This window comes from Drosophila rhopaloa, unplaced genomic scaffold (assembly GCF_018152115.1).
Source record: "Drosophila rhopaloa isolate 14029-0021.01 unplaced genomic scaffold, ASM1815211v1 contig_3, whole genome shotgun sequence".
Classification (NCBI taxonomy): domain Eukaryota; kingdom Metazoa; phylum Arthropoda; class Insecta; order Diptera; family Drosophilidae; genus Drosophila; species Drosophila rhopaloa.
In genome coordinates this window covers 12,779,595-12,803,880 of record NW_025335123.1, presented here as the reverse complement: position 1 = coordinate 12,803,880, position 24,286 = coordinate 12,779,595, and the positions used below count along the sequence as shown (strand labels likewise).

The 24,286-nt window shown below is 40.4% G+C and overlaps 2 protein-coding genes across 2 annotated transcripts; both read right to left on the bottom strand.

Moving 5' to 3' along the window:
- Positions 1-1,962: 1,962 nt before the first annotated feature.
- Positions 1,963-3,182, bottom strand: LOC108049829. The gene has a single exon (XM_017131160.1). It carries the CDS (start codon positions 2,911-2,913, stop codon positions 2,038-2,040), a length of 876 nt encoding a protein of 291 aa, XP_016986649.1. The 5' UTR covers positions 2,914-3,182; the 3' UTR covers positions 1,963-2,037.
- A 10,555-nt stretch (positions 3,183-13,737) lies between these two features.
- Positions 13,738-14,585, bottom strand: LOC108049834. The gene is made up of 2 exons (XM_017131165.1): positions 14,330-14,585; positions 13,738-14,241 (listed from the first exon to the last, which is right to left on the bottom strand). The coding sequence occupies exons 1-2, from the start codon at positions 14,394-14,396 to the stop codon at positions 13,964-13,966; spliced, it is 345 nt and encodes a 114-aa protein (XP_016986654.1). The 5' UTR covers positions 14,397-14,585; the 3' UTR covers positions 13,738-13,963.
- Positions 14,586-24,286: the final 9,701 nt, after the last annotated feature.

Sequence of the window (24,286 nt, the reverse complement as noted above, 5' to 3'; positions counted from 1 at the left end):
ATTGCTCTATTAAAATTCCCAAAAAAAAAGACGACAGCTCAATTGACCAAGTCAGAAACGAGTTGAGGTCTTCGAACAAAAACAGGATCAACCCTAATCCGTGCTGCAGTCAACTAATTGACTTATTGAGGGCCTCATTAACCCAGGCCAACCTGTACAGGTCCCGCTCCACGCCGGTACACCACCGAATATTCTGAGATATATATAAAAAGGGAAACGCTAAACGATGAATAGAACTCAGAACCAGGGGCACATTAATCAATTCCAATCAAACAATGAGCGATTCAGTTGAACTCGAAATGTTTTCCGTAAACAATGAGGATCTGGCCATCAATGAAAGTGAACAGGTTGGGAACTGCCAACTGAGAAATGAGGAATAAAAACCGAGAAACGTAAAACGAGAAATGAGAACTGTGGACTGTGAACTAAAAACTGAGAAATCGCTTAGGACAATGCAGAGGAAATGGTCAGGATCATGGGGTGTGTGTTGTTGGCTCAATCAATGCCAGCCAAACAAGTGTTATGAATGATTTGATGTTTTCATTTGTCCCCGCGTTTTTTTATTTGATTTTCTTTTGGGAAACCAAAACCCCAACAAACCGCACAAAGGCGAGAGTGAAAAATCCCCGATAATAGTTTGGATTTCACTTTCAGGGCTCTCGGCAGACGAACTGGCACCGTCGACCGACGACCGCAGTGTGTATACAGAGATGACATGATTTATGAGGATTCAGGGATCCACAGTTTTTCAGTTTTTCAGTTTTTCAGTATTTTGTATTTTGTAGCCCCCTGCCAAACTCCCAAAAACTCGCGCTTTGTCCTGACCACGGATTTGTGTAAGAAATGCTGAAAAATGTTTCAATAAACTGTCGCAGGTTCGGCTGCTCAATAGGTGGTCTTTTTTCCAGTTTAAAAAGCCTTTATCTTATAACCGGTTAGAGGGATTCCAGAATCCAGAGACATATTAATAACTTAATTGACCAACAGAGATTATTCAAACACCCATTTAATTTTCATATCACAAGTGTTTTGTGGAATTTGAACACTAATATCTATAATCATTTATTTATTCATTTTCAATTATATTTAAAAACGCTTAAGATATAATACTTTCAATATTTATTGTTAATTTATTTTTCAAACAAGCCAGTTGTTCTTTTCCCAACTTTATTTGTTAGTTGAACAATGATTTGCTAACATCTTTTCAAATGTATTTTCGTATCTCTAAGAATATTTTGTTGCCCCCACAATTAGTTATTGGCTCAGACTCCTCCCCATTTTTTTCTTTTCCCACAGACCTTTTTCCCTGATTTTATTTTGGGGGCGTAAGTCTTAGGGGGACCACAAAAAACAAACAAGAAACAGATGGAGGAAAGTGGCAAATTTTCAAACAAATTTAATTTCCGGCATTGGGTCAGATAGATTGGCAAACATCATTTATCATCGTGGGTCGAAGGAGCAGGTACAGACTGTTTTACCACAGAAAGGGGATATTATTCTACTACTTTCTTTCCTCGTAAATTGAACCATCACCGAAGTTATTTATTGAACTATTATAGAGATTCGAGTTTGAATTGAAAATAAATGTGTAATTTTATAAGAAATCCTTTCAACAACAAAACTAGTTTTGCTTGATTTTTAAGGCACATTGGAATAAGTTTGTTTTTAAATCTAATATTTTTTTGAGCCAAGGTGATTCTAAGATTCCCCGAAAACCAAAAAGGCTGCGGCTGTAAAAAAGGATTTTGGAAAACGCAAAAAGAGTGAGAGTGGCGGCCGCGTGTGGGAAGCGTGTGTTGAATTGGCCCAGGTAGAACGACCTTGACTCCTGGGCATTGCATAAAATTTGCTAAGCGGCCACAGGTAGTCCTGCCTACGGATGACTCAACTGAATGCAACCCGCAGAAACCTCAGAGGGTTACCGGGAAAGGGAAATACACAGACACAAACACACCAGCACAATGTCTTTAGCCTTTTGTATTTATTTTAGTGAACTAAGAATAGAGGGTTTCGCTTTCAATTGCTATGGCAACTTGGTTATTCATCGGAATCGCTGGTTTCGCTGTGTTTGGACGAGGTCCTTGGCCGTCGGCCCTTCTTGAGGAGCTTGGAGGTGGCCTTGGCCCGCGGGGCGGGGGGGTGGTAGGGGGCCGCTCTGGACGGGGACTCCTCCTCGTGGATCTCCTCGCCCTCGCCGTCGATGAAGCCCGAGTGTCCCGTCTTGCGCTGCGGCACCTGGGTGACCACCCTCTTGCCCTCGCCCGTCCAGTAGACGCCCTCGATCTCGCCCTCGTGCATCCGCTCGTGGACATCGCTCGTGGTCTCCTCGGGCTCCTGCGGCTCCTTGGCCTCCCCCGCCGTCGTCGTCGTCGTCGTCTCCTCGGCCTCCAACTCGGCCGTCTCCGGCTGATCGAAGCTCCCCGACTTGCCCTCATCCTGGCCGGCACTCATTCGCACCGCCCGCATCTCGTTGAGCTCCTCCTCGGTGAGGTCCTCCACTGTGATCTCCTGCGAGGTGGCCGTGGTGTAGGGCTGATCCTCCTCGCCGAAGTCGTCATCGTCCTGCAGATCCTCCTCCCGACCCTCCTGCGTCTCCTGCAGCGCCTCGCGCAACTCCCTCAGTTGCATGCCCAATCTCTGGCGGAACTCCTCGTCCTCCTCGGCATTGAAGTGCAGGCTGCGATCCTGATCCCCGACCAACATGGGCAGGAATCGGGGTGGAACAGGACGACCGCCCAGGAGGTTCAGGCGACCGTGGAGCAGTCGGCCCAGGAGATCCAGGCAACGGCTCTGGGCCACGGGAGCATCCTCCAGGACCTCCTCCGCATACAGGCCCTTGTGGTGGAAGGACTTCAGGGGATTGAGCAGGACCAGAGTCCTTGAAAGGCCACTCTTTAACAACGATCGTTGCATGCTTGAAATTGTATAACAAAGTAATGGATTCAACTTGGAACCTGTCTTCCTTTTCACTGTGAATGTGATACACGGATTGTGGCACGGCTTTAATTTATATGGTTAATTTTATTTGGAAATGCGGTTGGTAAAATTTAAACAATATTTCAACTGATAATTTTGTATGGAACTTTTTCGGTTATCTATTTTTTTTTGTTTTGTTTTTTTCGAAAATTAAAACTTGTGAGACCAAAATATGTTTGTTGTTCCGGAGTCGGGGTTCGGCTAACGACTGATGATCTGGGGCCATGGGTATAGACCCCAAAATGCTCCGGCAGCTGACTTATAATGCAGCACCTACTGGAATACCCCGCCTGCTGCTTTTCCATAATCCCATAAAACAATTGACTTTCTAACCGTTTCGCAAATAATAATAAAAATAGCATAAAAAGGGAGGAAAAAATGGGTATTTTCCGTGGAAAAAAAGCAAAAACGGCTATTTATGGACAGGGGAAAAAAAAGGATTTGCTGGGGTTAGAATTCGCGCGAAATTGCATCTTTTATGACGCAGGGTTAGAGCTAGGGTTACATGCTATATAACCCTAGCCCTAAAAACGGCTACCTGCCACGCCCCCCGCCCCCTTGCTAATTATGTCATTTGGCGTAAGTCAAGGCTGGAAAGTCAATTGCGGAAAATGGGTAAAAATGTGACACAAACGAGCCGAGAAAATGCCATAAAAATTGGTTGGGTAAAAAATCCATAAATGGAGGAGTTGAGGGGTTGAGGTGATCGGCAACTGCAACTGAAAGTGCCATCCCAAAATCCTCGTCACATAGGGTGTGTAATGTCACAGAGGCTCATATATCATTAGCGATATGAAAAAAATTAATTAAATTTAAGTGGAGAAACAAGAAGGGACTTATTAAATATAAATACAGATTAAGTTTAAATACCCCTTTATTTCAGCTGCATTTTTGTACATTCTACCTAAGTTGTAATTATATTTAATTTAAAATTAAAATCTTTAAAGTTTCATATTTCAGACATTTCAACATTTAAGAGCTGCAAACATTCAGAAAAATCTGACGAACTACATTTAATTATGTAAATGGTAAATAAAAACATTATTATTATCATAGTTTTTGGTTGCTGAAAAGAAGCAAGCAAAATGTCCCATCTGCTTATTTTTGCATCGTCTTTTAAATTTTAAATGTTATAGGTATTTTAATAGCTAAAAACTAGAAGCAATCTCCGATTTAGAGTGCCTCCATCTCCTCGCGGGACTCATAAAAATCGCGCAAATATATATTTGAGGTACTCTACGCTCCAATCCGACCTTTAACCCCTGTTCCACCCGTTTCCCCCCGTTTCCCCGCCAACAAGTTGTCGTCAGTGTCCAGGACAATTTGCCTGCAATATTGCGTTGACAGCCACGAGAAATAATAGTCCAACAATTTATACAATTTATGAGTTTGTGTGCCACATCGGCGGCAGGGGTTTTTTGGGCCATGGCAAGGGTTACCAAAAAAATGTGTGTAGCATACTTAAGCGGGCTTCGGTGGGTGGTGCTGGGTGGTGGTGGTGGATCGAATGGCACATTGTGCAAAAAAAAAAAAATAAAAGCAACATCCAGAAACGGAGAAATCACAGTCGAAAATCATAAATTCGGCATGTCTAATGACAATTTGCAGCTCCACATGAGGGGTAAAATAAAATGTTGAGAGACCGTTTTTATCGTTTTTGATTTTTTGATGTTGCGCCCTTTTATGTCAGCGCATAAAAGTCGTTTGTTGTTCGGTCTAAGGTCTTCTGGATTCGGGAAAACGGCTTTTCATAACATGGCGACGCCATGGACCGCAGACCAATTTGGAAATGACGCACTACCCTTGCCCAAACTTTTCCGTCTCCCCTCGCCAAGCCCTCATCTTTTTATGGTTCAAAAATTGTTTATTGGTAAAATTAAGCTGATAATTGCCACTCGGCAAGGCAAGGTTTAACTGTTAGGTATTAGCACATTTTTTTAAAATAAAATTTATGTGTATAAATCATTCCAAATAACTAATGATAAATTGCACACTAATTAAAGAATTTTTAAAGAGCTATGTGAATCCCACCAAATACATTTTATTAAGTATAAGTGATGGATCAAATTTGGTAATTGAGCTGTGATTTGCATTTGTCTTTTTCATCAAAATATCGTACAAAAATGCCCTAAGATATATCCCCGAAATATTTGTAACCTGTTTCTAATTTCAATAAGGTTAATCTTACAGGAAAAGCGTATAATTAACCTGCGAATGATTATAAATCCAGAAACTACTCTTTTCAAATCTTGATCCATTTAAATCGGTTTTCGGTAATAAAAGTAACGCTTAGCCTAAAATATATGTGATATATGGCAGCTGGTGGAGGTCCTTTTGGGACATTTATGAGGCCAACGGCTGGTCGATGCCAGACGCATCCGCAGTATAAATCAAACCCGTCCGAGGATCCCTCAAACACTGTTGAGATCCCATTGTGGACTGGACTGGACTGAAGATGGAGATGGAGATGGAACTGCAACTGGAACTGGAGATGAGCCATCTAGGCGGCCATAACTCATCCGCCGGAGCTGTTGGCCACCGAAAATGAAGCAATCAGGGCCGGGAGAATGCCAACCGCCCCGGGTAATTGTTGTTTGGCATTTGGTCGATGATGTCACCGCACAGGGAGAGCCAGGCATTGTCGTTTCCACTTCCTGGCCAGTCCATTGTCTCCTTCGAGACGTTTTACGATTGTTTACTGCTGTTTCTGGCCTCTGTTCTATGGGCTCTGTGCTCTGTGCTCTGGCCATTGGCTTCTGACTTCTGGCTTCCATCAAATGGCCAACAAAGCCCCCCCCCCCAGTCCAGAAAACCCAAACCCAAACCGAAATACGAACCGAACCCATTGTGGCCAAGGCACTTTGGGCCATTCAGCAGCTCGTGGGTGTTCCCATTTTCATACCCCCACTTCTTGGCCCATTTAAGTCCCGATAAATACGCATTTGATTTGGGTCCCCATCAGGACAGCAGATAATAGAAATCGAATCGAATCGCTCCAGCTTATTAAATCAACCCTTTTTTGGCCGAGTCCCTTGTTTACCCAAACTATTAGCTGCAAGCTGGCGGGGATTTGCGGCCACTGGCCATTGAAAGTTTGACCCGAGCGGAAGGGGTTTGCAGGAAAAAAAAACAGCCAGCGAAAACAAAACAAAATTTAGTTAAATTCACGAAAATACAAATACTCTTTTCAGAGATTTTTAGCAATTGCTCTGTACAAGGAAAATATATTTTGAATATTGAGTATAAGTCTTAAGGAAAATCAAAAATATATAGAATAATTTTACAGAAAATAATATTCAAACTAATAATGATAAAAACGAAAATATAACTTAATTTTCTGGGAATTGTTTTAATATTCTCTCAAACATTGAACACATATCTCATCCTAAGTTTTAAAAAATGTCATAAAAATATAAATTTCTTTGTTTTGCAAGCCTAATTTGTATCTTTCTAAGTATTACTTTGTTGATGCTTTAACCAGCCAAAATAAATGAGTATACCCCTTAGGCAGTGTATCACTTCAGAGAGTGACATAAAAATAAGCATAAAACTAAATGTGCCACATTGAGGAATGGACGAGAAGTTGGACCCAAGGGGTTAAGGTCGGGTCAGTGTGAGGCGTTTAAGTTGATTTCGTTTTGAATGTTTATTTTATTGCGAGGAAAATGACGCCAACGTGGCCAAGAAATGGTGACTGCTCTCCGACTGCCTGTTTATCCCATTTTGACCATTTCCATTTTGGCCATGGCTAGGTGGACCAGGACTTGGCCGTGGACTTGGCTCCAGTCGCTTTTATGGCCGGCGATTGTATCGCGAATTTCGTACGCAATAAAATTCAAATATACTTGCGATAAAAATCAAATCTTGTTGGACATTCGAGACCCCATTCCACCGATTTGGCGACCCAATTGGGGGTATCCCATTGCGGCTGTTACGCGTTTCAATTTTCCCTTACTGCCGGCGATTCGGTTTTATTGGGTCTCCATCTGGTCGCAAATAGATTAAATTAACAGCGTATAAGATAAAAGCGAAAGAGTCGAATGGGCCAGGAAACTTGGCCGTAACCCATAACACCTGATGTTTTCAATTTAACTATATTATTCAGACACAAAAATCTATTCGAGTTAGTAATTATTTCACAAATAAATTAAAATAAATTTATTATAATTGTAAAGTGCACATTTCCGACCCTATAAAGTATTAAAATTCTCCCTTGACATTTTTGTTTGTAGATGCTTCAAAAAAAGGATACATTACTTTCCAATTGATTTAAATTTTGTAATTAAAATGTCTACATTTTGATGGCTGACAAATCTCTATAACCATATAAAGATGTTTTTTCCTGGATAGGTGAAAAAGTTGAGAAATCAATTTCCCTGAGTTGGTGACAATTTGAAAAGGACCGACACTGTCCGAAAAAATTCCGAGAAAGTGACCAACTGCGGTTAGTGATAGGCCGTCAGTTTCAGGTTGAGTTTCGTTTTCGTTTTCGGCTTGGGTTCAACTTCGACTTGGACTTGGAGGATGCAGATACTAATGAAGTGCTCGCTGGTCCTCCAGTGGTATCCGTATCTGTAGCTGGGCCCCTGGGGCGATGTCGGATGCATTTGGCAAATAAAACACCTACCGACAAGCCAGATACGCCAGATATGCCAGATAGGAGGAGGCCCAGCGTGCCGTCCACACAAAAGGACAACCGACTCGACTCGACTCGACTGCAACTGCTACCAAGGATGAAAAGGATGGGCGAGATGTGCCCGAACAGTAGGAGCCCATGGAAAGGACCGTCTCGAGAACTGCAGCTCCGAATCGAGAACTGCAGGGCAATTAGAACATTATCAGGCGGCAATAATCGGCTCGTTTGCACCCAAGTGTCGTCCTGTCGTAATAATAAAAGGACCTCTCTCCATCTCGTGGGGCAGTGGTAAAAACAACAGGACATCTACATCTCCGTCTGTCCCTGTTCCATATCCATTTCCATTCCCATTCCTGTTTCTGTTTTCCATTTTCCATTTCCAAAACCCAGATAGGCAGGCGACAATGTCGGCGGCGACAGTCGGGCATCAAAGTCGATTATCACAATTTTTGGGATTTGCCTTAAATCACGCACCAGCAGTCGGAAACAACTCAATTAAAATTCCTGGAATGTAGCGCAACGGCTCTTGTGTCCTTTTCCAGGCGGTTATTGTGGTTTCTGATGTGGCCCTTCTCCTGTTAATCCGTTAAATTAATGATAATGCGCGCAGCAAACTCGTAAATATTGTAGGGTCAGCCGTGTTGACCATTGTAGTGGCTGCTGTCGGCCGAAGATCCAGAAAAACCCTGGCCCTAAATTCTATTCACACATGAGGATATTTGGGGGGATTTCCTCGGGGACATTCCAGGGGATTAGCTAAACTTTTTGAGAAGCGCAGAGAAAGGCAGGCGGAAAAAAACTAATTTAATGGGTGGAAAGCAACTGTAGAAACTTAGACTGTTTAAAGCACTGTTTCATAGAGAACTTTTGGACTTTTTTTCTTAAAATAGTTTTGTTAATTAAAATCGGTATATAGAAATGATTGGTTGTATTTTAAATATAGATAACGTACCCTGAAAACCTGTAGATTTGGATCACTTTGTTGCTAATAGCCATGCGCAATGATATTCTTCTACCCTTGAAAATTGACCATTATTTGACCCACTGAATTGAAGCAACCCTGGCCGCCATTTTTGACCAAAACTGGGGATGGAGCCATGAATGGCCATAAGTTGAAAGATTAAAGGATGCTGGGGTGCCAAAGGTTATTTTCATACCCTCTTATAAAATCATAATTGATTGAAAGGATAAATGTAAAAAGAGTTGTCTAGAAGAGTTGCTACAAATTCAATATTTACCATTTTATTAGCTGAGCTATATATCAAATTCTTTAAACTAATTTAGTTATAAATTTTTAAAACCATGTTACAATTATTACTTTAATTCTTGAATCCTTTACTTTAATATTACTCATATACCTAATGTATATACCAAAAGTTACCATATGTAAAGCTTTAAATATAGAAAAAACATTGTATTTTAATATGCGCCTTTTACTTTTATTCAGGCTTCTCCTTTTCTCCAGTTGTTTTTAACCAGAGTAGTCCGATGTCCTGAGTCCTGTACCCTGTGTCCTGGATCCCGTGTTGTTTGTGTCCACGTCCAAATCCCTACCCCAACACCAAACTTTGATGGTGACGAAGGCAATTTGCATTTGAAGGGGTCGTGTTAGCCACTGGGTGACAGGCATTAAATAATTAACTCGCATTCAACATTTATAAGGACACGGGAAATGCGAGGAGTGGGATTTGCTGTGCTCAGACAATGTCAAGTAATCCCCAAAAGAAAACATTTAACATACGTAAGTGGCAATTGAATTAAAAACCAATAATATCAACCAAAAGTAACGGGCGGGAAAAAGGGCAGGGGACTGTAAACGGAACATGTGTAGAGATATTTATTTAACAAACATTGAGAAAATAACAAGAGCAAAGCAAGAGGCACGCAGAAAAAATCACACTGAGACAAAAAGGGGCCTTTATATATATAAATTTCCTTATAAAAATGTTTAAATAAAGGGTCTTTTGATAAAAAGTAAGTAAGTTAGCTTCTAGGCTTAGAAAAATATTAAATTGAATAAGCAGGAAGGAATGAAGGAAATGTAAATATTAACTAAAAGGTTAATTTGATTTATTAATGCCTTTGCAAATCGAAACCTTGGAATTTTTCCTCTGTGGATGCAGAGAAAAAAAGCGAGGAAAAGCCCTCAGTCGGGGGAAAAGGGTCCGGCGACAATCGAAATGCGAATGGAAAATCAAAGGTGAAAAGATGTGAAAAGCAAACGGAACGTGCACGGGGAGCATTTAACCACCCGCCCATTTCCCGCTGTTCCCGCCCATTTCCCGCCTTCCCGATTTCCACCTCTTACCTGCAACTCATGGGTAAGCCGCTGCTGAGGCACACATGACGTATTGGCAGGCGGTCCCTTGCCCCCATTTTTCCGCTTTTCCGCTTTTCCTGCTCGAAACTCCGGGGCACTTGAAAGCCCGGGCATATCTTGATTGTTTGCATGTAAATCTGCACAAAATCCCCAAAGTACCCAAGTACCCGAAGTACCCAAACACCCAAAGGAAGAGACAGAGTCCTGGCCGCCAGTCCTCGCCCCCCCCTGATTTTCCCCGCCCCTTGACGATGATGTCCTTGGCGCATCGCATCGCATCGCATAGCATCGCATCGCAATCCCTGGCACAATCGAACCGAATGGGGTCCAGGAGGTGAGCCGAGTTACCCGTGCGCTTATTCCAGGTGTTTTATATGCTCGTCCTTTGTGACTGAGCGCTGCAGGTGTCTTCTCCCATTTGCACTCTGCAAAAATATTTATTTCTTATTTAAAGCATTGCAAAATCAGAAAAACGACCGCTCAACACAGTCGTAATATATTTTCTTCAATATTTAAATATAAAAAAAAATAAAACGTTGAAGCCTTTTTGACGAAAAAAAACTTAAAAACTAGTTTTAAACAAGCTTGTTAATAAAAATATATATAAAGCATAGAACAAAATATTAAGAGAAACCTTTAGAAAACCGAAACTAAATTAAAATAATTTAGTATTCTTATATGTTCATCTCTAATATGAATTAAATAATAATTATATACTATACAGCAAAATACAAATAAATTTAAATGATTAGAGATTATTTGCACATGCATTTGAATAATATTTATAAATAGTTAGCTGCTTAAGAAGGTCCTTAAAAACGAATCTGGGCATCCCATTTTTTCCCACATTGCGTGGCCAATTTTCCGATTTTCTACGATTTTCTGCTGCTTGCTTCTGCCCCGTTCTTCAGGCAGTGCTTCCTCTGTTACCCATTTTCCCTTTCCCAGCGCTTTTCCTTCTTTTTTTGTCGAGCAACTACCTTTATGGGCAGCCACGCCCACTGCATTTATTGGAATTTCACAATAAACTAACGTGGAGGTGCAGAGTGCAGAATGCAGAAAAAAAGGATGCGATTCTCGTAGGCCAAAGCCAAACCATGGCATTTGTACAAGTTTTTGGTTTGGCTGGGCTCACTTTTTTCCTTACCCCGTTTTGGTTTTTATTTTTTTTTTTTTTTGCAGCAACAGCAACAGTAGCAACAGCCCCCAAGGACCTTTTTCTTTTTTTTTTTGTTTTGTTTTCTGCGAAGGATGTAATTAAAAAAGGGCCACAGCAACAGCATGGTGGCGCAACAAAAAAATAGAGCTTGTAAACTTTGCAGCACACGACACTCGAAGTTGCGATAACAGTCGGCCCCCTTTTCGATGCACCCACGCCCCTTTTTTAGAACCCCCCTCCCCCCCCTTTTTTCACCCCCTTGGGGGTGCCAAATCGATGAGCTGCTCTAACGATATCCATAGCTCAAAGCCAAATCTCGGCACAAACAGGATATACATATGGCTCGGCAGTCAAAGTCAATCCTTCGCACAGGACGAAGCTCCAGCTCCCCTCGTCCCTAGTTTTTCCCAGCCATGTTGTCGATATGGGTATGCATCCGTTGCGACTTGGGTTTTGTAGTCAAGTCAGCTCCTGTTTTCCCTTTTGGCCATCGCCCTCTCGCTGGATTTTTTTTCTTTGTTTTTCCGCCTTTGTTTCTTATCGAGAGTCGCTTTTTTTTGCGGCTATTTTTCCCTGTGATATTGAGCCGGCTGGCACTCAAAGGAAAGCCAGTGCCGGGGATTTTCCCCCTTCAATCTCCACCCATTTTGGCCCAGTTGCCGCCTTGACGTATTCGGTTTTAGTGTGATTTGTACGGATGAAAGGAGCATGTGGAAGGCTGGGCAAAAATCAGGAAAAGTGGATGTGCTCGCATTGCGATTTCATGCTCAAAAGCTACTGGCCATCAAACGGAGCTGAAAGTGAAACGCTTAGTTCCGTTTCCCCGTTTTCCCACCGATCCCAATTCCAATCCCAATCTCAATGCCATTCGCAATCCCAATCCCGCTCTCGGATTCAGTTTTTGAATGACCAGCAACAGGAGATGGATGTGGCTCAGCCAGGGACAAGGACTCGTCATGAGAGACAATAAAAGGGGGAAACATAAATGACTTAGAAAGGAATGCTGTATCTGCATTCTTGGGGTAAATATTATTTCAATACTCACTAATTCTCTAAAAATCTGTATTTTAAACTTGGTTTGAATGGTTTGGTGATTTTTCGTAATTTTTCGACATATTCGAAAAATGGCTTAGCAGAAAAGTGACCTAAATCCTGCACTTCCAAGCCCATAACTTTTCTTATAGTAATCCGAATAAAAAGTGGAATGTCTCAAAATGATTGTGGTTTAAATCTCTAAACTTCTGTGTTCTCACTTTATTTTTTATTTTTTGGTCGATCACTTTTGCAGAAAAGTGACCTAAATCCTGCACTTCCAAGCCCATAACTTTTCTTATAGTAATCCGAATAAAAAGTGGAATGTCTCAAAATGATTGTGGTTTAATTCTCTAAACATCTGTGTACTCACTGTATTTTTTATTTTTTGGTCGATTTTTCGTCATTTTCAACGATGTAACCTCTTTCCAAATTTTCGAAAAATGGCTTTGCAGAAAAGTGACCTAAATCATGCACTTCCAAGACCATAACTTATCTTATAGTCATCCGAATAAAAAGTGGAATGTCTCAAAATGTTTGTGGTTTAAATCTCTAAACATCTGTGTACTCACTTTATTTTTTATTTTTTGGTCGATTTTTCGTCATTTTCAACGATGTAACCTCTTTCCAAATTTTCGAAAAATGGCTTTGCACAAAAGTGACCTAAATCATGCACTTCCAAGCCCATAACTTGTCTTATAGTCATCCGAATTTAAAGTGGCATGTCTCAAAATGATTGTAGTTTAATTCTCTAAACACCTGTGTACTCACTTTATTTTTTATTTTTTGGTCGATTTTTCGTCATTTTCAACGATGTTACCCCTTTCCAAATTTTCGAAAAATGGCTTTGCTGAAAAGTTACCTAAAACCTGCACTTCTAAGACCATAACTTGTCTTATAGTCATCCGAATTAAAAGTGGCATACCTCAAAATGATTGTGGCTTAATTCTCTAAACATCTGTGTTCTCACTTTATTTTTTATTTTTTGGTCGATTTTTCGTCATTTTCAACAATGTAACCTTTCCAAATTCTTAAAATTGTTTTCCCTCCAGATTTTCCCATTTCCACCTTCATCTCAGAAATGCGTCGTTTTTTCATTCGCTCCCAATCGACGACTGTGTTCAAGTCCCAGGGAAATGCAACATTCGTTGCTGATGTTGCTGCTGTGCAGACGATGTTGCTGCTGTTGTTGCACTCACATCCGTTACATGGCGGCTTATGTGTTGCCGGTTGTCGGTTTCTGGTTGTTATGATTTTCCTTTTTGCCTAGACTTGCTCTTCCTACGTTCCCAAATGTATAAAGAGTTTTTTAGTTTACGCATTAAGGCAGATTCAAGAAGATTGAAATATAAAAATTAAAGCAAAAATTATAATTTAAAAACATTACTTGACCTAAAAGTAATTTGTATACTTTTATAAAATTGGTACGAGTTTTTACAGTTCTTTTTAATTTCGAGGTTATTTACTTACGTACAATACAATTTTATAAATGTATGAGTTAAGCTAAGTTACTTAAAAATAAATTTTGGTTTTAAGTACGTTCCATTGCTTTGAAAGTCTTATTTAAAGTGTAGTATTTTTGTTTTTATAATATATCTTATTTAATAACAATAATTTTTGAATTCATCAAATGTTTTATTACTTTACTAAGGATAGTGTTCATGCATTTGTACTTTGTGATTTAACAGGCGAAAGTGTAACTGATTCATAAAACAATCGACGGCGCTCTGGAGTTTAATGCATCAACCATGAAGGAGTGGGAATTTCTGGATCATTTTATGTTTTTGGAGAAAGGGAATATCAGGGGGGCGATCTGGACTATATGTTCTAGGATCGCATCCTACTTGTCGAACCGCCCCGAATGGAGGGCGTGCCGGGTCACGAATGGCTTGGCCTTGGGTTTGCGCAGCTCCACCTCGTTGGCCAGCTCCTTGTACTTGTCATTGATGTACTGCAGCCGGGAGCTATTTACGGTGTGGCGTCGACTTAGCGGATTGTAGAGGGCGGTGCGGGGGCGTGGCACCGCCGGCTGTGGCTCCTCCTGATCCTGGTCAAGTTCCTCGGGACTCGAGGGAGTTTGGCTGCCCTGGAGAAACGGCGCCTTAATGCGCTGCGAATCTGGGAAAGGATAGTCTCAATAATATTTCTTTCTTTTGAAAAAATATACCAGGATATATAGCCCACCGATTCCTGCATATATACTCACCATAGCAAAACGATCGAATTATTTTTTGGGTCTGCAAGGCAGTTCGCATCTTAAATTGGCGAAGCATCCTGCAAATTCAAAAAAGAAAACCTTAATGCTTGTGTGGAGAATAAAGTACAGGGATTGGGATGGATTCGGTTTCAGTTGATATCCTATTCCCTTGCCGGGAAGTTCCTAGCGTTCCAAAGGCCCTGTTACTTTTTCGATTTTTTCGGGGGAGTGTAAAAAATGAGTTTGCCAGAAAGTAAAAAGTGCACCGTGAAATGGAATGAAATGAAATGCCTGGCTGTGAGTGGAAAATCAGAGCCTCCTGCCCTTCCCAAAACAAAAAATAAAATGCCCTGATGGGCATCCATTTCCACTCACAGGCCTTTCCCCATTCCCCTCCCTTTTGCCCACTTTTCCCCACCATTTTCCCATTTTCCACCGCCCACCCTTGCATGCATATTTATAGTTCCGCTTGTTGACAAATATCGCGCGCTGTTGACTGACGGAAAATTCATCAGCGGAGCGGGAAAAGTCGGGGAAAAGCGGAAGCTGCACTGATTAGAAACATAGTGTGGTGTCCTCGCTGAAAAAGTGCTGGTGATGGCAGAAAAAAAGCACGCACACGGCCAGTCCAAAAAATCTGGGGGAAAAATCAAGGACCGACATGCCCACACTCTTCGATTGCATATACATATGGCATTTTGCTGGGGATCAAGAGTTTGGCAGTGAAAAACTGCAGGAATTTGGGAATTAATTTGGATGGAGGGACAGCACTTCGAGTTGTGAGGTTAGAAAATGGAATCACTGAAAAACCAAGTTTACAGGTGTACTCCAATTACTTACCACACATAAAATGATTACTTAATTCATTTAATTTAAATTTATTTTCAATACATTGATTTAATTCAATGCATTTATTTTAGTTTTTTTTATCGATTTTTTATTGTCAGTTGGAAAACAGATGAAAAACGTAAAACATTTTATTATTCAACCGTATTAAGCCAAGTTATGATGAGCTATAAATGGGTTTTTGGTGAATCCGTACTCAAGCGTTATATATATATATTTATTCAACATTTTTGTATAAATTTCTTGTAATTGTTAAAGCAAATGAACAAAAAAGTATGCCATAAAAACAAAGTTACATGTGGGATATGAGAAAAATGCAATTTTCCTGAATCCCAGCCTTTGTGTTTAATAAAGCCTTGAATAAATAACTGATTTCCCTAAGTAAAGGGAATGAATAGTTCGACGGATTTGGATTGGTTGCTGTGTAAAAATGCACTTGTCATGGGATTGCACATCCTGGAGAGTCCTTTTTCCATATTCCCCCGCTGCAACTAAACAAATCCTGTGCTATGAATACAAAATGGCTGCATCGATTGCTGAGTTCGGGCCGCATATTTCAGCGATTGAAATATTAATGGGTGGCCATGGATATGGAGAGAATCCAAATCCGAATCCGAATCCGAATCCGGATCGGTGGCAGCGCCGGCGCTACACTTGTCTTTGTTCAGCAATTTGTGGCAACAATTGGCACAAAGGGCGGCGCACAATAAAAGCCACCTAAGACTACAGGTTGCACTGGCATGTGTGGACTCGGATTTCTCTGTTTTCCATTTTCCACTATCTATTAGCATTGGGCTAAGCCGCACTTAGGGCTAATATATGTATGCGTATGGCCGGCGAAAAGGATTCGGCAGACTGGTTGTCTGGGATAATCCTTCATCGGGCGATCGTGCAGGTCCTTTGTTTGGTGTGCCATTGTGCAACCAACACTTGTCGAGGCATCCAGTGAATACAGTGAGTATGCACAGGGAACACAGAGGAATACACTGCACAAAGGCACACCCGGTTACAAAGGACATGGCAGGATGCTGAATGCCGAATACTGAGCTGGATCGATCGATAGCCCATTGTCCTGCGATCCATCCTTCGCGATCCACTCAAGATAAATTAGCCCACAAAGTATGTGTAAGCTTAGCCCGGGGATTTGTTTCAGTTTCGGGGGTTTGAGCACAGCTCATTTTCCGTGGTTTAGGTAGGCGGGCGATCTCAGACGGCGTGTCTTCCGGTTGATTGCCGATTTTCTGTTTGGGAGTATAGCTACATGATGGTACAGAGATGCAACCAACAGCATAATAACAGAGTTTTTATCTTATTATGTTTACTTAAGCCGAAAGTACTAGAAATAAAAGAAAAACAATTTATATTAATAAATTTAATGTCATTAAATGTGACAGAGTTATTTATATATACAAATTATAATCATATATTATATATAAAAACCAAACATTTAATTTCAAAATAAAGTATAACAATAATATTATCTATATTAAATGGGAATAAATAGATATGTTGTTTTTATTTACAATATAATTAATTATGTAATAAACAACATTATTTGTATTTTTCTAATATGTTTTATCATAATAAATTTATCATATTTCTAAGTTAAGTTTAAATAAATAAATAGTAATACGAACAAATGATTTTAATTCACATATTAAGTTACCCTTCTGTGAAGTTATGTTAAATCCCTTCTTAATTGTATTGCTATAAATCTAAGAGAAAACTTGTGTTCGTTAGCTGTCCAACGTCCTTCCAACATCTTCCTTTGATCAATATTTTACCGACTTTGTCCAGTTTCTTTTTTTTCAATATCGAGGGCAGAGCGAAAGCACCGGGCAGCTGAAATCGTGTACATAAAAAATTACAATACAGAAAAGTTTATTACGAGAAATCCATGAAAATCAATGGAATGCGAGTAATAAACAGAGCGAAAGGGAGTGCAATTATTAAAATAATGTCCACAGGCCATTGAGTTCATAACGCGAATGAGGCCGCAATAAAATAAATAAATGAAGAGGAACTTGTCCTCAAATGAGGCATGCAAATGTCGCCAGGCGAAATAACAAAGGACGAGCTGGCCGAACGAGGGGCGTCATCAGCTCTATCACGGCGGTCCTGCTCGTCCTCCTCGTCCTTCTCGTCCTGGCCCATCCTGCCCTGAAATTTATTAAAAACAAAGAATATAAAGCCGGAGAGCGCCGGCGAATATAACAATATCCAGAGGGGCGGCGACTTTGGATGGTGGATTGCTCGATTTTCGGCCATTGGCCACAGCTGTTGGCCTGATAGATTAAAGGGCGGCCAGATATTAAATCTGGCTTTTTCCCGGTCCCGCATTCCTCCGCCGCGGGCAGATTATTAAAGAAATAAGATATCCGAACCAAGGGAGGAAATCTTGCAGATATCTGGCGGTGATTCTTAATTGAAGGCAACCGGATTTCGCGGACCAAGTTTGGTGGGGGAAATTCACCGGATTTCAACAGAGCCTTTTCATTTAATAAATTTATTTCGAAAACATTTACAAATTGAATTTAGCTACTTAATATAAATAAGATAGATCTAAGATAAATCTTTTTTTATATTAGACCTGACCAAATATTTTGAAATTGAATTAAACTTACTTATCAATCTAAATAACATAGGTTTTTTTCAACCTTAATCTAAGTAAGTCTAAGATAAATCTAAACATATTTATCTTAGACTTATTTACGTGATTAATATAGCTTATTATATTCATCTTAGACTTATTTACATAAGGTTCTTTCAATTTTTAAATATTTATTTACTTAATTAAAATTTCTTTTAAAATAAGTTTGGATTTAAACTAAAGTAGACATAAAATATTTCTAGACTTTTTAACTGCTACAAAACTCCGCCTGAAACCCCTCGTGTGTGGACTTTCCCACACACAAAAGATAAAAACCATTAAAAATCATTCGACACTTTTGCCAATAAATGTTTTTTTTTTTTTTTTTGCCAGGATTAGCGCTAAAGAAGTGTGACTGTGACCGGGAGCAGTTTCAGTTTCGGTTTCGGTATCGGGATCACAATTCGCAGACTGACCCCCGGGCAAGTGCTTAACCCGCTGCCAGTCGAGGGGGTGGAAAAAGTACAACAACAAAAAAAAAGGAGGACTAAAAGTTGAGAAGTTCAAGTGTATAATTTCGTAACAATTGGGACAGTTTTAGTGCTTCGCCGGAACGAAAATGGAGCGAGGTTTTTGGTGTTTTCAGTGTTTTCGGTGTCGGTGGTTGCTCCTGTGTTTCCCGTCCACTTTCCATTCCCCGAACTTAAATGCGGTTTCGTGTTACACATGTGCGTCTAATTAGCGACTGCTTAACGATAACAAGGACGACGGGTCGGTTCGGGTCGGAGGTCCTGTAACTAATATGCCAGAAAATTAGGGGGAGCGCACCGTTAACGAGCATGAAATTATTATCGAACTGCGATTGATGGGTAGAATGGATCCTGGCAGGATGTGTTTTGTGTTGGCCCAACACTTGTCCTCGGATGTGTGAAGCAGGTCAAATCTCCACGGCAACACGACACTCAAGTGGATATTTACTGATTATTAGTGACTGCTCCGGCTGCAATGTCCTGCAACACTTTTCACACGAATTCCGGCGCCACGGCCTCAAGTGCACTTCCGTCTGCAATTCTCCGGAGATTCGAAAAACTCGGACCGTCAACAGCTGTTCAAATTTGCCTGCCCATCCCCCGTCGCTATTACTTAGCATACAGGACGCAGGACGCAGGATCCGGGACTAGGGATAGGGATCCTGGGCTTAAGGAGCTCGGCAAATCGGATTTGGAGCTTTGGGCGTTAATAATTGGGGACCCCGACCGCTCTGATAAGTGAAAAGCCGACGCCGTCCGTTTGATCCTTTCCCAGAAATACCCTGTAAGGACGAAACTTAGCTGGGCAGCCTTGAGGCCTAATAAAAATAATAATGCTAGGAAATAACACACCTTAGATGATTGATATTGAAAAGGTTAAAAGTTATAACTGGTCATCGGATAAACAGATTTTAAACTTTGGCTAAACACAAAATTTTTTATAAAATAATAAATATTATGATAATTAACTTTTGGAATAAATTGCTGTCCAATAAAAGTTATTTTAAAATCGAATGCATTCAGTTTACTTAAAACAGAAATATTTTATGAAACTATTATAACTATTGATATACAAATTCAAAATTAAATAGTTAATGCATCATAACAACACCTTTTAGTTCCAGTTCTTTTTTTGGCTTAAAAACATTATTTGTTAGTATAAATATTATATTTGTTTAAGCCATTTTTGTAAAAAAGTTTTATTGCATAACTCGTTGCAAAGTTTGTCTCTACAAATATTTCTAGGGATTTATTTTGTTTATTAGTTCCAGGGTATAACCCTTCCTGTTTCCTTGAAGTCCTTGTTCATTGGCTCTCCCAGTCATTTTTTTGTTTTGCCTTTCTTTTGTGCAAATTGAGTTACCCCCATTGGGGAGGGGGCTTGGGTCAGGGGTGTATGTGGGTGGGAGGAGGAGGGGGAGGGGGACGGTGTGGGTTTCGGCCCAGGGTTCTACATTGATGCCCACTTTGTTTTAATGCGCGCTGATATGTGAGCCGCAGGGCTTAGGCCAGACACATTGGCCCAAAGGAAAAGGCAGAAGGTCGGAAAAAAGGGGTTCGGAAAAGGGGAAGAAGGATGGCCCACACACACATGACCAGCCCCGCCCCCTTTCCTTTTTTGGGAGGCCAGCTTGGTGTTGATTTTTCAACCGAATCGAGAAAATTTGTTGGCCGAGATCCGCTGAGGCGTAGACCATAATCAACTTCAGTGGCCAAGACTCAATTTATATTTCGGCAATAACTTGCAGCAGCTGTGTGTCTGCACAGAGAGAAAAAAAGCTGTCTTTATTTTAGTTTCCAAGTATAAATATAAAATGCTTAAGCTATTAAATTATTATTTTTCTCTTCATTAATTTATTTGTATTTTGACTTTCGTTAAGCCAAATTCAAGTAGATCTCGAGCTAAAATCGCTGATATATTTCGGCAGTGTGTGAGTGTGCATTTTGTGAAAAATAAAATTGAAAAAGGATTTCCGCTTGCAGTCCTTTGGTCAGTCCATCAATGGCCACGCCCCCCTCGCACCACCGCCCCCCTTCCGTTTGGCTCAAAGGTGTAAATTTTATTTGAATTATTCGCAAAAGGTCAACAGCAACGTATTTGTATTTGTATTTGTATTGCCAACTGAATTTGGCTTAGTTTGTTACGTGTTCGGAATGCGACGAATTTCAATTCTGGTCTCGAATTTCTCGGCAATTTTCGGACATTTGAAGTTGGTTTGATTTAACTTCCGGTCATTTCATTTCCTCTTCTATTTTTTAGCCCGAATAGATGTAAAGCCAAACGCAGTTGAGGAAAATGTACACAGAATATTCAGTCCACCGATGGACAAGTCAATTTGGAGAGGCAGAAGTCAAACTTGGACGGCAGGTGTTTTCGGAATTTAATAGCAAATATAATAATTAAAGTAAGTTTCATCCGCTGACTGCAAAACATCTGACCACTGAGTTCAAATATGTTAAAATTAATAAATAAAAAACAATTAAAAACCAAGAATAACGAATTGTTGGTTAAGGTTAATGTAAGCTTGTAATTAAAAGCGAGAAAAATTGATGTGCTTGGGGGCATTGCATTTCAATAAATTAAACAGACATCGAAATAGTCGATATATGATATTTTTAATTTAAATGATAACTGTGATGTTCATTAATATACTTCAATAATAAAACCCTTTTTACTCTTCACAAAGTGTATAAAAATCAGCAAAGTTGGGAGACAAATAAAACTCTATTTACTTCTGCCCACAAAGTGTATACAAATTAAAAACAAAATAGGTAACTTTTTCAATAGTCAATTGAAAATAAAACCCTCAAATAATGATTAATTTCGATGCATAAAATAAACTGTAGTGATAATTGCTGAATTGCCCAATAAATATTAATCTTTTCAATATTGTACAACATTTTTCGCTTGACAACTCACTCGGTTTGTTATATTATCCCAATCTAACCAGATAATCCCGCCATTTGCCGATGGCCAGCTGAAAATTGGTCACACGCGACCACTTAGCACTTCAGATAATGACAATAATGATCACCGATCTGGGAGCACAGACATCACACCTCCGGCAAAGCGTTGCAAATGCAGTTGCAGAATTTCTGTATTGTCCAGCCTTTCGATACGCTGCGATCGATGGGATATGTTGGATATATTGGTCTATGGACTGGGATTACTATATGTACTGGGACTGCACGCTGTGGCCAAACGACTGCGGTCGACCCCACAAAATGACAGGGAAAAAATGCTAGAAAAAGGATCCATATACATTCGCAGGACGAGGCTGATGGTGCAACGAATCAATTGCCACTCACCCAATTGCCAATTGCCGAGCAACATTGCGGCATTGTTCCCCGATTCCTGGGGTTCAGTTCCTGGGTCCCTGGATTATCTGGCGAAAAATTGCAATTTTCATGCTCAGCAACACATGCCAAGAACGCTGGCAAAAAGGACACTCCTCTGGGTCCTCTATGTCCTTCGTCGCTGTCTAGTCGGTCCACTCCACTCGACACATTTGTGCAGTTTTCCGTAATAATGTCATCAAATTGGCCGTGCGATACAAAAATATATATTCCCTTGGCCCGTGGCAAATGGCACATTTTAGAAGTCCGGGAAAATAGAGAGATATGCCGGGATTTTGCAGGGGAATAGAATGGGAAAATAAACTGGAACCAGGAGTGAACTCAACTGAAAAGTCGCAAAAAGGCATTTCCCAAGGAAAAGCTTTCCATCGAAAACTATGGAATATGGCAGATATATATTAAATTGGTTGGGGTTATAATGAAAACCGAAATTAGAGTATTTGTAATCCCTAATTTAAGATACTTAGAATTAAAAATTAATTTATGTAAGGAAACAAAAAGACTTAAGAGAGACTTCAACAATAATTTAAACAAATATATTTTATTAAACATTAACTCTTGTTTTCTATTTGTAATAAGTAGATTATAATTTGAACCAATTAAATGATAAATATATAATGTTTAAGAAAATACAATGTAAAATATTCTCAATTATTACAAAATATAGTTTCCATTTTTCCGTATTTTAGTCAATATGCTTAGATTTTAGTTATTCTAGATATAGAATAGAAAAACACAGAGAACAGTATATTTTGTGAACCATTTTATATAGTTGCCTTTCTGAACCTTTTTAAAGGGGATTCCCCGCTTAGCTGGGCCTCAATTGCCGGTGGAAATTGTATTTCATTTGATGGAGCCCTCGACTCAATGTCGACTCCACTTGGAGTTCCTGCGCCATTCATCCGATGAGTTTCCGGCCACTTGGTGACCGTCGCCTAATCTCCAGCCGTCTCTTTCGCTCCGCGATGCTCCGTCTCTTTCCGCCGAATGCTGAATGGTGAATGGGATTTGGAATTTCGTATTTGCATGTTGATAAAGTTTCCAACAATGGCAACTTTGTCGGCGGTTGGCATTGAGGTTGAGTTCTGCAGCTGTTGGGTTTTCTTTTTCTTTCTATTTCTTTTTCTTTTTTTTCGAGCAGTGGTGTTTGAACTGGTTTATAGGATGGGGGGAGGGGGTTGCGAGGGTCTGGAGGGACTCCGTGCCGTGGCACTAATTCCATGTCTCAGGGGCGGCAATTACGACACCTTAATTATGATGCCCAAAGTCGCTAACAGCTTCATTCCAGGCGGTCCGTGATGCGGACAATGCGATCTCTCTTTCTCCTTCCCACAACCCCCCTCACAAAACCCCCCTCGGAAGCCCCTGCTAATCCGCCGCGCATGCGCCCTTGCCTTTTGGTCACTTCCGCGGTCAAGTCGTGATTATTGCCCATCCAGATTGCAAACTCCTCGCCGGACCCCGAGCCAATTTGTCCAGGGCACCCAGTGGTCAAGCATGTGGTGTTCCCGGAGCAGGCTGCTTATCCACAGCTGATTCCGAGGACCTCATGCCGGGCTAATTGCCTCCTGAAACGAGGATGACATGAAGGGCAGCCGTACACTCAACAAAAAACTAGCCCAGCAACTGCTTGTCCCTCACTTGCGAGACAGTAAAATATATATTATATATTAAAACCAATAAGAAACTATTAGATTATTAGTAAAGGAATGTATCTTTACATTTTTAACACCATCATGTTCCCTTTTTTTATTTTTTTTAAAGGTCATTTATGGTTTTTTGTTACTAGCCTTTCTCTTTTCATTTAGAATTTCGGTTTAAGTCTGTTTATTTTAAGCTAAATACAAGTCACTCCAAACTTAATTTAAAGTATATTATAAAATGTTTATAAATGTCAGAAATACAAATTATGTGATACTACAATCTGGATTAAAAAACAGTATAAAAAGCAAGCGAGAAATTCCAAAAAATAAATTAAATGGTCCATCTTAAAAACAAAAATGTTATAATTTTCTTTTAATTGATTTGATAAATTTTAAAACGAAATATATATTTATTTCTAAAATTGTTTAAGTGTACAAACTGGAGCAGAAACAGTTGTGGAAAACCTTTCGATAAAGGACAATAAGGCACCGACGACAGTTGCCAAATCTGAACAGCTGTCGTGGGCTCGTAAGTAGATCAGGTAGTAAGTAGGTCAGATAGTCATCATCGGGCAATCGAACTGCAAATGGAAATTGATCGTCGACTAAGGACGCGCCAAAAGCAGCACCCCGGGCATCAAGGATCAAGGATCAAGGATCGGGGATCGAGAATCGAGAATCGGGGATCTCGTACTAAACTGGAGTTCCAATTACACCAAGCATGCTGTCAAAACAGGCAACATCCTCAAAAACAACTGCTTCCAGTTAAAAACAAATGAGCATATTGATTGAGTAATAAGCTGGAAATGGGCTACAGTTTTTGGGTCCTTGGGTTTTCCATCTCGAGTCTCGAGTCTCGGGTTTCGGGTTCAATTACCATTGCCACTCTCCAATTTCCCCGTAGGTGCCACTTGTTTTCCCGCATTTGACAACTCAATTGCAAAGTGCTTCGCATTAATTTGGCCTGATCCCGATCCTGATCCCAAACTGGATCGAGATC

Coding starts and splice junctions, on each gene's coding strand:
- LOC108049829 (XM_017131160.1), bottom strand. CDS start 2,913: ATGCAACGATCGTTGTTAAAGAGTGGCCTTTCAAGGACTCTGGTCCTG.
- LOC108049834 (XM_017131165.1), bottom strand. CDS start 14,396: ATGCTTCGCCAATTTAAGATGCGAACTGCCTTGCAGACCCAAAAAATA. Junction 14,242..14,329: donor AATTCGATCGTTTTGCTATG/GTGAGTATATAT, acceptor ATCCTTTCCCAG/ATTCGCAGCGCATTAAGGCG.